The sequence below is a fragment of the Cucumis melo genome, chromosome 4, assembly GCF_025177605.1.
Source record: "Cucumis melo cultivar AY chromosome 4, USDA_Cmelo_AY_1.0, whole genome shotgun sequence".
Lineage (NCBI taxonomy): Eukaryota > Viridiplantae > Streptophyta > Magnoliopsida > Cucurbitales > Cucurbitaceae > Cucumis > Cucumis melo.
The window spans coordinates 1,755,253-1,767,535 of record NC_066860.1 but is presented as its reverse complement, the minus strand read 5'-3'; the positions used below and the strand labels follow the sequence as shown (position 1 = coordinate 1,767,535).

The following is a 12,283-nucleotide window of genomic DNA, read 5'->3' as shown; positions in this document are numbered from 1 at the left end:
TCATTTCCATTCATAAATTTGGCTTACTTTATTCATTCATTTTATTCCATTCCAACGTAACAAATAACAATAATGGAATAGAGAATATGAATATTTGACAAATATTCCTCTAATTAAAGAAATTAATTATAAATCAAATGAGTAATTAAGTTGTTTTTGCTTTCAAACTAAGTTGTAAATCATATTCATAATGAGATAATAGATTAATACACGATTTTATTTATAATTAGCCATTAATGTTGAATCCTTATAATATATATTAATCATGAATCCATAATTAGCCATCTACAATGAATCCAATTCTAACGGCTGTAAAAGCTTATTATTTAATTGAAAAGTTTGAGAGATTAATTACAGCTATTACCATATTTCGGTGTTATTTTGCAATTTGTCGTCTATCTTGAGTACTCCGATAGAAAAAGGATTCTTCATATTATCATATAACAAATGGTATAAAAGTTGGGCTGCAATGCAACTAATGGATGAGATACAGACAAAAACATGTACCTCTAAACCATTTTGCATAAAGAGGCTTTAACAATCTCCATAGACAACGGTTCTCCTAAATGATGTGAGTAAAAGAAATTCATGAATAATTACGAGAAACTTTGTTATAGCAACAAAGCTCTCCCCTAGGGAGAAAGAAAAAAAAACGATAAGTCTTTGTTTCTAGAAATGATGCAATGCGATATCTTCTTCTTCAAACCACATCTTGATCAATTGAAAATCCCTTCTCCGGAAGCTTGTCAGCTGCAACATCACTAGGAAGATCAACTCCTTTTGGTACTCCGCCCGGAAAATTGGTCGCCGAGGATTCTGACCCAATCATGCTGCAAAATGATGAACCAAATGGATGAAGTCTAGACACATTAGTACCCTAAGAAGCACTGATATGACACCACAACATGTCATTTTTAAAAAAATATAGGACATGAAGATGGCGAAGATACGTTTATTAAAATATATATTTACAAACATGTATATCATTTTTACCCCACAAGAAAAATTCAATGTAAATGGGTTTGGATACATCTATATACTTAATAAATTAACGTGATGTATTTCACCTTCAAAATTTATTATTATTGTAATATATGCATCGTTTTAGTATACTCAACAAGTGCTTTATGCAATGTCTAACATATTTGTTCTAATAAGTATTCAATACAAACATTGAGTAAATTAAAGTGTGTGCTTCTTATTTAATACTTGAACGAAAGAAAGACATTTTGAGGAATGTGCATGCTTACCTCCTATCAACAAGAACAAAGGAACGTAGCTCACAATTGGCAAAACTGCGTAAAAAAGGTGAATCTCCTTCCGATGAGAACAACAAAAAGACCAAATTTCAAGCATAAAAATCAAATAAGTTACCATTTATAGGAATAAGAGTAATGCTTACTGTTTGCAGATTTCATCCTTTATAGATGGATGGCAGTCCTTTCCAAATGCACTCAATGCATGAAATAAGAATCCGCTGTGGCTAACAACTGCAATCTCCTTCTCCTTCCTGGTCCAGAGCCTGGTCCAAGTAGACAACCAAAAGATCATATAGTAATGAAGAAGCTATCAATGTTGAATTACCCAACCAAAAGATCATACAGAATAATCACTCTTTTTCATAGATTATAACGCATGTAATATGATATACAATAACCTATGTGATGAAGTTGTAAAACACCTCACATAAGGTACTTGAATAAATATTCATTGTTCATACCACTAAAATAGAAAACGAAAACAGAGAGATGATGGAAAAAGTTGTATTCGTTATTCAGTATCATGTTTACTATTGATTTCCATTTTTTCATAAAACTGACTGGAAAAGCGAAATATCACAAACATCTGAAAATGTCCCATTGTGAGCAATACTTGACAAAAGTATCATCTTTATTTTTTCTACGATTGGTAATCTTAGTTTCAAAGTACCATTGGCTCCAATTGGAGAATCTTAAAAGAGCTATCTCACAGATATTTACCATTTAAGAAATTTCATTCCCCTTTCTGCAACTTCAGCGTTGGTTTCTCTGATGTCAGGCTTCCACAGGATATCTTCATCGTGTTCAATCTAGAAAAAGTAGCAATGTTAGTTTAATAAAGTTAAGTTCAATTCTACAAATAGAGATGAAAATAATGACAAGAGAAAGGAACATAATCCAGCAATATGGAGAAATGCAACTTGCCAGTGAAAAATCAATAGCAGGGAAAAGAGACCGGTACTCGTTAATACTTCGCCTCTTGTCACATGGATGAACGCCCTGTACAATGGACATAATCCTTTGTTATTTATATATGAAAATTAATGGGAAAACGTCCATAAAAATCAAAGGGCATCCATAATCAGCCCTAAAGATGAGGTCAACAAAAAGAAACAGATGCTCCAATCTAACAAAATAAAATAAGATCAACTAAAAAATATTTTTAGTATTATTAAAACTGAAAAAGAGAATGTGAAGAAAATTGCAAGAATATTTTACTCAATGGTAGTCAGCAAAACGAAAAAGAACTCAAATAGGTAATCTTTCAATTCCGTAGTCTACTAACATCCTTCTCAAATTAATATTGCAATGTGAGAGAATTTACGAACCAGATTCAAGGCAAAAGTTTGAGTTACATGGCAAAGAAAAGTTCGAGAGAATTCTTAAGTTCAATCTTCAGCTCACGTCCTTCTCTCTAATTACTGTCGACATGTAAGAGTCTATAGAGTTTAAGGCATGTATAAATCCAGGAAGTTTCACTCAATATGAATACCTAATGGTACTTCACCACTAACATTTGTCATTTGCATTAGAGAGGAAAAAGCATAGTACTCGTGAACATTTACAACTCAAGAAGTTTCATTACTGGAAAGAAGTAGCAAACTATCACTCATAATGAAGATGAAGAAATCTTTTGAGAAGTTGGACTTGGTTTTATAAAAATATACCAAATGTTCCCGACAAAGCTCTACCGCCAAAAATGGTGGGCAATTCAAACTTGAAATTGCTGGGCGGTTGCAATCTCCTGCATTTGCTATCATTAATGGAGGAACATTTATACCATCCGAGTAACCTTCACCACCGAATGCTCCAACTGCGGTTTCCATAGTCCTATGTGCAACCATAACAGATGTTTGATTAGTGGGGGCAAACATGAAATTCAACCATTGTGGTGAAAAGAAAATTTTAGAAGTTGAAAAGGCCCTCCACATAGTAAAGACACAAGGAAAGTCACCTAGATGGATGAATATGCATAAAACTACTATATTATAAGCTTTATCCTAATTGACAACTTGCAATTTAAGAAGGAAGAATATTAAACACAATTTGTCAAACTGCATGTAAACATTCAAAATTAAGTTCTAAATATTTAAACAATCATACAAAGAACATTAAAAGGATTGAGCTAGCCAAATAGCAGAACATGATGGATAATACTTGAGTAAATTATCTGAGGTTCAAAACGAGAACCAAGGGAACACATCTTTGGACATATTGATATCCGACAACCTCATAAAGAGGTCAAGCAAATAATAAGAAGACACTGTATTGGTCCTAATTTGCATCATTTAGAATTGGCGAAGGTTTGTTATGCTTTACCTCACACATTTTGGATATAATTCAAATCCACACCATTTACTATGAGTTCATTCCCATCCAGAAACTGAAATTCTAGACGTCCCAATCATTAGTTAAAATTTTACATGTCGGGAAAATCCATCCACTCGATCTATATTTAAGCATGTTTCTTAAAAATTAACACCGGTTTCTAAGAAGAGATACCTGAACAATGGTGATGTGATGACTAACTCAATTCTCTTGGAAAGTCCACATGATTGTACATGTTTCCGCAAATTGTCAACCTGAAAAAGCTCATGATCAATCAGTTCACTGGATTTCAGAAAACCAATTGCAACTTTATTTTTGTTCAAGATAATAAGCAATGCAACTAGCCATATGTAACTTATTAGAATCTGAATCAATCATGCTAACAGAGTAAAATTTGGTCAGCTCGCTCAAATTCCGACCTATTATTTCCTACGTAAAGATTCAATTTGAAACCGCAGGTTCAAATTCCAGGGTTGAATAGTACTAGAAACTCAGGAAAAAAGTAAGATAAATAAGGGATTACCTGTTTCCATCCTAATGAAGTAAGTTGAGCATCAAAGTAATCAAAAGATAGATATTCGTTCACGTCCTTTTCTCCTGCCACATTATGAAATCCCTGGGCATGCCTCACCTGTAAATTTAATTTTAATAAGGTTCAAATGCTTGACAATTGCAACTACTAGATTCTTGATTCTGTTTTGGGTTCAACATCACACTTGGCTCTGAGGCTTCGAAAACATATTTCATTCTATAGGTTTCATCCCAAAACCAATTGGTAATAGAAGGAATAGTACATGTGAGCGAGTATCTTAGTTTTTCCAAGTTGAGTTTCTCTAACACTTCAACAGATTCAAACCAGCAAAATACAATAATAATCATTGAACTTAAATTCACATTGAAAGAAGAGTACAAGAGATAGAAAAAATTTGTTACGTACCAAATGAATAGTTTTAGTACGGTGCGATGGATACAAACCTAGGCCCGCCGAACTGTCCATATCTGTAGATTAAAATAATCGCAAGTAAACAAGCCAAGCTTATAGAAAACGAAAAACACTTGTAGATGCCAAGACGATCAAATTAAGCAAATCAAAATCGACCAGAACGACAACAAAATTCAACACAAAGAGTTCCAAACAATCACAACGATGAATCTCTGGAACAATCAAACACATTTCATTTCATTTCACAGTCCCAATAAATCAAAACACAACAGATCAACAAACAGGCACAGTCAATGAAAGAGAATGTGGATTGATGTACCCGAAGAGCGAGAAAAAGAGCAAAGAATAGAGGAAGAAGAAGATCGCGAAGAGGCTCTCAGAGAAGAAGGAAGCGAAGAGAGTCGTGTAGCGAAAGCAAATCGGTTTGACACTTTAATAAAAAGGGAAAAACGGAATAAACAATGAGGATATATAATATTATTCACCGCCATTACAGAGGCAACCGAAACAGAGTCGTTAAAGACCGCGCGCGGTAAGGAGCGCGCGGATCGATAGAGAAACTAAATTTGGGGTTGGAATTTGAGAGCATTGGAAAATGGCGAATGGACGCCATGGAATTGGCGGCGGCGGCTGTGATCGCTCCATGTGAAGGGGGCGGATATTGAACCATTGGTCGAGGCGCTGCGAGCCAATCGCCTTAACCAAACTTGCTCTCATGTACCATTTTTTGTCGTCTTCGGCCACAAGCGGATTCTATGCGAATATTCCAAAATGAGAGTCAAAGACTATGAACCGCTGTTGAGTTGACACCTGTTTGGAATCTTTATAGTTTGGGCTTTGCTAGGCCCAATGAACTTGTGGGCTAATTACCTTTGTGCCTTTTAGCCTCGGAAATGTCCAAATATTTTCTTTTTTGTTTTTTTTTCCGTCGGATACTTACAAATATAGCAATTATATTCAAAATAATGAAGTATATAACAATATTTAAAAAAAATTACAAATATTTAAAATAGTAGTCTATCATTGATAGACCATGTAATATAGATTTTGCTATATTTACAATTTTTTTAAAATATTGCTACATACTTGATAATTATTCTAAAAATTGTTACTCATTATAATTACTCTCTTTTTTTCACAAAGACATGTCTAGATAAATAAATTTGTCTGTTACATAGGCAACCTAAAGTTATTATTTTGAAAAACGTAATAACATTAGGTTTGGAAGATTTAAAAAAATTACAAATATGGTAAAATCTATTTGGCTTGATAGTCTACTATCGATGGTATTCTAATAACCGATAAACTTTGAAATCTAAGTCTTATAACGATCACTAAACAAAGTAACCATACATATCATTTACAAAAGAATTTGTACGATTGCATTACAACTTTAAATTTATGTGCCATTTTTTTCTAAAACCTCTATTGAAGTCATTTCCACTAATTGCTTCAATCCATTTTGATCAATTATCATATAGCAAAATGGTAACACAAAACCACAAGTTGCGCAAAAATTCTAGTACTATCAGAATACCTCACTCATTTATTATTTGATATGTCATCAAAAGATTTATTATCATTTGACCTCGTAATTCTTAAATATCTATTTTGTGGCAGCTAACGACGGAATGCAGTAGAGTAGTAGAGAGTTTGTTCGGGCGAAAAACATGTATATTGAAAGAAAAATTATACCGAACACAAATCAATGTTCGTACTATTATATCGAGTTAGGTGTAAACGTTGCTTGCAAAGCAACTGATGGATGAGATACAGACACAAGCATTTACCTCAAAACCCAATTGCAGGAAAAGGCGTTAACAATGGCAATGCTCCCAAATGAATTTGGTAAGAAATTCAATGGACGTTTGAGTTATGAGAAACATTGTTGGAGTATCAAAGCTCCGAGAGAGGAAAACACAAATATAATTAGAAGCCTTTGTTTCTCAATATGATGCCATGTAGTATCTTCCTCAAGCCACATCTTCATTTGTAACTCCCTTCTCGGATGCTTTTCAGCTGCAACATCACTGGGAAGATCGAGTCGGTTAGACAATTGTCTCGAGAAATTGGTCGTCGAGGATTCTGATCCCTTCGTGCTGCAAAAGAGGAACCAAATAGATGTAGTCTAGACACATGGTTATCGGAACGAGGAAAGACATATTGTGGAATGTGCTTACCCTTACCTCCAATCAACAAGAACAAACGAACGAAGCTCACAGTTGGCAAACCTGCTTGGAAAAATAATAAATTAATCTTTTTAGTTTTGTATCTAATTAGTGTTTAACATACTCTAGTCTTAAAAGATGAATGGTCCAATAACGACTCCAAAATTATGTCTGATAGTAATAAGGTTTTTAAACTTTTCAATTTTGTTTTCAGTAGCAAATGATGAATAGTCAATCCAATGAACTAACAAACTCAAAAGTCAAACTTTGCATATCTATTGGACACATGATTGAAAGTTTAAAGACTTATTCAATATTTTTTAATAGTTTAGACACTAAAATAAACAGAAACCTAAAAGTTCAACGACTTAAGTTATAATTTAGCCCTTTTTCCCCTCCAGGTGCTGAAAACTGAAAACTATTGAAGTTCAGTAACCAAAGACAACAATTTTAGATCTACAGTCAAAGTAAAGCTTACTGTTTGCAGATTTCATCCTCTACAGAACGATGGCAGTCATTTCCAAATACGCTCAATACATGAAATAAGAATCCACAGTGGCTGACAATTGCAATCTCCTTCTCCTTCCGTGTCCAGAGCCTGGCCGGAGTGAAAAAAAACAAAAGATAGAGAAATGAAGAAGCTATCAAATATGAATCTGCTAAATTACCAAAAAGATAGAAAGTGATGAAACAGAATAATCGTTTTTGTCACAGATAATGCATGTAATAACAATACATTCAAGCAGCAAAAACCTACGGGAAGCAGAAACAAGCGCCACATAAGTTACTTGGGTCACAGCAGTTGTCAACGTTAGAAAATTGAAAAAAGATATTGGAAGTATTTCATGATCTATTCAAGGAAACCGAAATTTGAAAATTACTCATTGCTTTCGTCCCAAAAAATGGGTGCAGTTGTGCAGATAACATGGTCAAGAAATTGACCGCACAAGAGAACCTGCAATGGTCATTCCAACCATCATGCTTCCCCTGGATACAACAGGAAGTTCGTATAGAATATTTTTCAAAAGGAAAAATATACCCCAAGCCCAAACAAAGAGACCATTCAGTTGTAATCTAAGAGGGAATGCCTCATCAGTTTGGGACCGCTTACAAAAAGTTAAAAAATACATAAAAGAGGAGGGAATAACTGTGCAGAATTACTATACATTACAGAAATCTGCCAAGAGGAATGTTAAATTTATCGATTTGAAAAAGCACGAGATTGTACAGACCATGGACCAAATCAACAGAAATGTGCAATTAGAATAAAGATTAAAGAGCCCAAAGTATCCTTGGAAGAATTAAAAATAGTGGCCATAATTTGAAAAAAAAATGAATTTTTTTTTGGATACTGTGGTATTCTTGACTAATAGAACACGGCAACGATGAGAAAATAAAATCTACATGATCTGTAATGAACATTCTTTTGTTAATTTGAAGAAAAATTCATACCACAAAAGTAGAAAAAGAAGAACATGAGACAAGATGAAAAAAACGTGTTCAATAATCATGTTTTCTATCTCCACTTTTATAAGCAAGAAAAAGTACATAACTCTGACTGAAATATGGAAATATCACTATGAAAGTCGTTCCGTTGTAACATTACTTGATGTCAAATCACCATTAATCCAAAAGCTTGAGTTGATCGGTTATGGTAAGGTTTATTATATCAATATTCTAACGGTACTCTCCATGCCTTCGGATCGACATATCTTCAGACCTCACATGTGGATTTGAAATTTTGTAAAAGGCCCAGATGGATATCAATATTATTGAAGAGGAAATGACAAACACTCAACCCACGGAAAAACACCATACTACAGATAGATTTATCTATTGCATTTTCGATGTAGAAACTACACTTTACCATAGTCTTTCGAGCGGGGTACTCTTCCAAATTTCCCAAAGGAAATCACTACAAAATTCTTCACCCCGTGCTCCAACCTCACTCCCTCTATTTATAACAAAAGCCTTAAAAAACTTGGTAGCTATTTACTAATACACCTTTCTAAAAACCACACTAATATGCCACTAATAATCCTACCATATCTTTAAGTAGGTTTCTCACACATTTCTTTCTTGACAAACACTCGACCAAAAACCTCTTACGAAGTTCATCCAGAGAAGCCCATTCTCCCTTTTAAAAAGATGGTCCTCAGAGCGTGAAAGATAGGAGGGTGGGATCATTCGAAGAGCGAGGGTGGTCTCAAACGTGTTGAAGTTAATCCCAGAAAGATAGCACAAAATCAAACAGACATCTAATAGCAGTGAAAAGTAAAACCAAAAGAACCTAGAGAAAAATGAAGTAGACATTTACCATTTAAGAAACATCAGTCCCCTATCTGCAACTTCGCCGTTGGTCTCTCTTATGTCTGACGTCCACAGGATATCTTCATCCTGTTCAATCTAGAAAAAGTAAATCAATTATTCTTTAATAAAAGTAAGTTCAACTCTAAAAATAGAGATAAGAAATAGCCACGAAGAAAATCAACGACAGAAACAATGCAACTTGCCATTGAAAAATCAATTGCAGGGAAAAGAGACCGACATTCGCTAATACTTCGCCTCTTGTCACAAGGATTAACTCCCTGTACAAAGAATATAATGATTTGTCATAATTCTTTCATTATGAAAAGACATCAACCTTTAATTGATAAACGAAAAAAAATCAGCCCAACAAACAGTATTCAAATTAGAAAAAAAAAAAAAGGAGCTCCTGTCCATGAAATAAGTAACTAAAAAGTAATTACAAACATATTTTTAAACTCTCAAAGCCAAAGAACAAACATGGCAAGAAAAATGCAAGAAAATCTATTTTAGTGATTGTCAGTAAAACAAAAGTTCTCAAATATTGAGTACAATTAAAACAAAAGTTCTCCAATTAACGTACAACATGAGAGAATTTATAGAGCTTAATCATATGAGAACCAGCTAGGAGGCAAAGATTAGTTACTCCATATTAAAGAAATGTTTGATTCCATACTACAATTTGATATTTGCATGAAAAGGAAAATAAGTCCAGAGCCTCCTTTAAGTTCATTTTTCAGCTTCCGTCTTTTACTCTAATTATTTGCAAAATGTAAGATTTATAGAGGTAATGCGATGTATCTACTCCAAGAATTTTCACTCAATATGAATGAAAAACGTTGCTTCCCAGCAAAACATTTGATTTTGCATCAGAGAGAAAACACTATGAAACTCGTGAACATTTAAAATACAAATCTATGTGAGCAAAAGAAGTCGCATAACTAAAGAAGATGGAATTGAATTTGTAAAAAATACCAAATGTTCCCGACAAAGCTCAACTGCCAAAAATGGTGGGCAATTCAAACTTGAAATTGCAGGGCAGTTGCTATCTCCTGCATTCTGAACCATTAGTGGAGGAACATGCATATCATCCGAATAAACTTCACCACCAAATGCTCCAACCGCTGTTTGCATGGTCCTACGTGCAACCAGACAGATCTTTGATCAGTAGGAGGGAAAACATGAAATTTTAGCATATAAGATGAAAATGCCCTCCACAACTTAAAGAGACAAGCTCAATTATCCAGAGGGAGAAATAAGCATAAAGAAAAAAAATTATATATACCAAAGATTCATGCTAGTTGACAACTAGGAATTTAAGAGGAATTTTTTAACAAATTCTCTCAAAATACGTAAAACACATTTTAAAAACAGTCCTAAAAACAAACAGACCCTAAACATTTAAAAATAAAATAAAATTGGGCATGCCTTATACTTGAAGTACTCTTAATTTAAACTTTTAGTTCAATGGAAGAAACCCGAGTGAAGTATCGTGCGTTCAAAACAAGAACTCGAGGTTCTCAGTAAACAAATAAAAGTATGAATATAAATGAAAGCAACAAGAAGAAGGAAAAGGAAAAGGAAAAGGAAAAAATTAATCTTTGGATATATCGATATCAAAAAAACTCATAAAGTGGCCACGCCAATAATATCACCAATAACTGCAAGTCATTGTATCAATCCCAATTTACCTCATTTCATATTAGCGAGGCTTGTTATGCTTTGGCTCATAGTCATACATTTTGGAAATTGTTCAACCATATGTCAAGAGTAAAATTTAACAAATAAAACGTTTTGATAGACAATTCTCATGCTGAGCCTCAAACTCCAGAACCATTAATCCAAAGATTTTACATGTAGGAAAGGTGTATCCACATTCCAGCCCATGACTTCGTTTCAAAGAAGATATACCTGAACAAGGGGGAAGTGACAACTAACTCAATTCTCTTAGAAAGTCCACATGATTGTACATGTCTCCGCAGATTACCAACCTGTTTCAATTCCCAGGAAAAAGAATAAATAAGGGATTCTGGAAAAATTATAATAAGAAAATAAGGGCTTACCTGCTTCCATCCTAAAGAAGTAAGTTGAGCATCAAAACAATCAAAAGATTGATATTTGTTCGCCTCCTTGTCCCCTGCCACATGTCCCTGGCCATGCCTCACCTGTAAATTTAATTATAATAAGATTCAAATACAACCAGTAGATTCAAACCAATACAAAAATTATAATAATAACCATTGAACTTAAATTTACATCGAGAGAATATTGCCAAAAGAAATAATATTTTGTTACACACCAGATGAATAGTTTTAGTACGATGCGATGAATACAAACTTCGACCCGCTGTAGCGTCCATATCTGAAGATCAGAATAATTGCAAATAACTGTAGAAGATAACACTAACGAATAAATACTTCCACGCTACGAGCAAAAGCATAATATTGCACATTCAAGGCCTCGTTCCTCGAAACGAAAAATCATAATCGACCAGAACAATAACAATAACAATAACGAATTAATACTTTCCCGCAAAGAATCTCCAAACAATCGCAATGATCCATTTCAATAACTATCAAACATCAATGAAACCGAATAAATCGATAAGAGAATGTCGATTGATCTACCTGAAAAGCGAGAACAAGAGAAAACAACAGAGAAGGAGGTAGGTCGCGATGATGAGGCTCGAGAAGGAGATGGAGGAGGAGGAGGCGAAGAGAGCCGTGTTGTAATAGCAAATGGCTTTGAAAAGTTTCTAAAAGGCGAGAAACAGAGTAAATGATAATGATATATAACAATATGCGTCGACGTACGAGAGGCAACCGAAACAGAGTCGTGAATGGCCGGACGCGGAAAAGAGCGCGAGGAATGAGCCCTTCCAATGGAACGAAAAAGGTTCTAAAATTGGCAATGGGGTTTTCATAACAGCTTTTGACAAACGGACGCCTTAGCATTGGTTCTGATCCGTCCATGTGAAGAGTGTTAAAAGGAAGAACAGCCAAGTCAGCAATCTTTATGTGCACCAATTCATCATTACAAATGACCACGTAGGAAGAATTTTGCCACGTGTAACCTTGTAAAGTAACCTTATTTTAATATAAATATAGACCAAAAGGTCCATCATATTTCATAAGAAATACGATTAATTCTCATAATATTATTTCTTCTTTCACTAGGGACCAACGTCAATGGAAATCCTGTAAATTTTAATCAAACTACTCAATCAGGTTACAACCACCAAGCTGAATCAAAGTAATTTCTTGCTTTGGAAACACCTT

The 12,283-nt window shown here is 34.2% G+C and overlaps 2 protein-coding genes across 10 annotated transcripts; both read right to left on the bottom strand.

The window, feature by feature from the left end:
• Positions 1 to 400: 400 nt before the first annotated feature.
• On the bottom strand, positions 401 to 5,300 carry LOC107990295 (phosphoglycerate mutase-like protein 1). The gene is made up of 10 exons (XM_008467893.3): positions 4,850 to 5,300; positions 4,525 to 4,586; positions 4,111 to 4,218; positions 3,762 to 3,841; positions 2,927 to 3,089; positions 2,184 to 2,258; positions 1,980 to 2,068; positions 1,403 to 1,522; positions 1,251 to 1,295; positions 401 to 830 (listed from the first exon to the last, which is right to left on the bottom strand). The coding sequence occupies exons 1-10, from the start codon at positions 5,019 to 5,021 to the stop codon at positions 701 to 703; spliced, it is 1,044 nt and encodes a 347-aa protein (XP_008466115.2). The 5' UTR covers positions 5,022 to 5,300; the 3' UTR covers positions 401 to 700.
• A 907-nt stretch (positions 5,301 to 6,207) lies between these two features.
• Positions 6,208 to 11,946, bottom strand: LOC103503635 (phosphoglycerate mutase-like protein 1). Of its 9 annotated transcripts, none has more exons than XM_017048085.2 (10): positions 11,633 to 11,946; positions 11,305 to 11,392; positions 11,069 to 11,170; positions 10,917 to 10,996; positions 9,981 to 10,143; positions 9,212 to 9,286; positions 9,016 to 9,095; positions 7,177 to 7,296; positions 6,717 to 6,764; positions 6,208 to 6,629 (listed from the first exon to the last, which is right to left on the bottom strand). In XM_017048085.2, the coding sequence occupies exons 2-10, from the start codon at positions 11,362 to 11,364 to the stop codon at positions 6,404 to 6,406; spliced, it is 954 nt and encodes a 317-aa protein (XP_016903574.1). In that variant the 5' UTR covers positions 11,365 to 11,392; positions 11,633 to 11,946; the 3' UTR covers positions 6,208 to 6,403. The 9 variants fall into 9 exon arrangements, with proteins under 9 accessions (XP_016903574.1, XP_008466116.1, XP_050939514.1 ...); XM_008467894.3 differs by having other exon boundaries at positions 9,016 to 9,104; positions 11,633 to 11,944; XM_051083557.1 differs by having other exon boundaries at positions 11,305 to 11,366; positions 11,633 to 11,944.
• Positions 11,947 to 12,283: the final 337 nt, after the last annotated feature.

Bases quoted from the DNA above. Each gene is read 5' to 3' on its own strand.
- LOC107990295 (XM_008467893.3), bottom strand. From the start codon at position 5,021: ATGGCGGTGAATAATATTATATATCCTCATTGTTTATTCCGTTTTTCC. The intron at 3,090-3,761 runs GTATCTCTTCTT...GGTTGCACATAG, and splicing joins ATCACATCACCATTGTTCAG to GACTATGGAAACCGCAGTTG. The intron at 1,523-1,979 runs GTAAATATCTGT...TACTTGGACCAG, and splicing joins GGAATGAAATTTCTTAAATG to GCTCTGGACCAGGAAGGAGA.
- LOC103503635 (XM_008467894.3), bottom strand. From the start codon at position 11,364: ATGGACGCTACAGCGGGTCGAAGTTTGTATTCATCGCATCGTACTAAA. The intron at 7,297-9,015 runs GTAAATGTCTAC...CACTCCGGCCAG, and splicing joins GGACTGATGTTTCTTAAATG to GCTCTGGACACGGAAGGAGA. The intron at 6,765-7,176 runs GTAAGCTTTACT...TATTTTTCCAAG, and splicing joins GAGGATGAAATCTGCAAACA to CAGGTTTGCCAACTGTGAGC.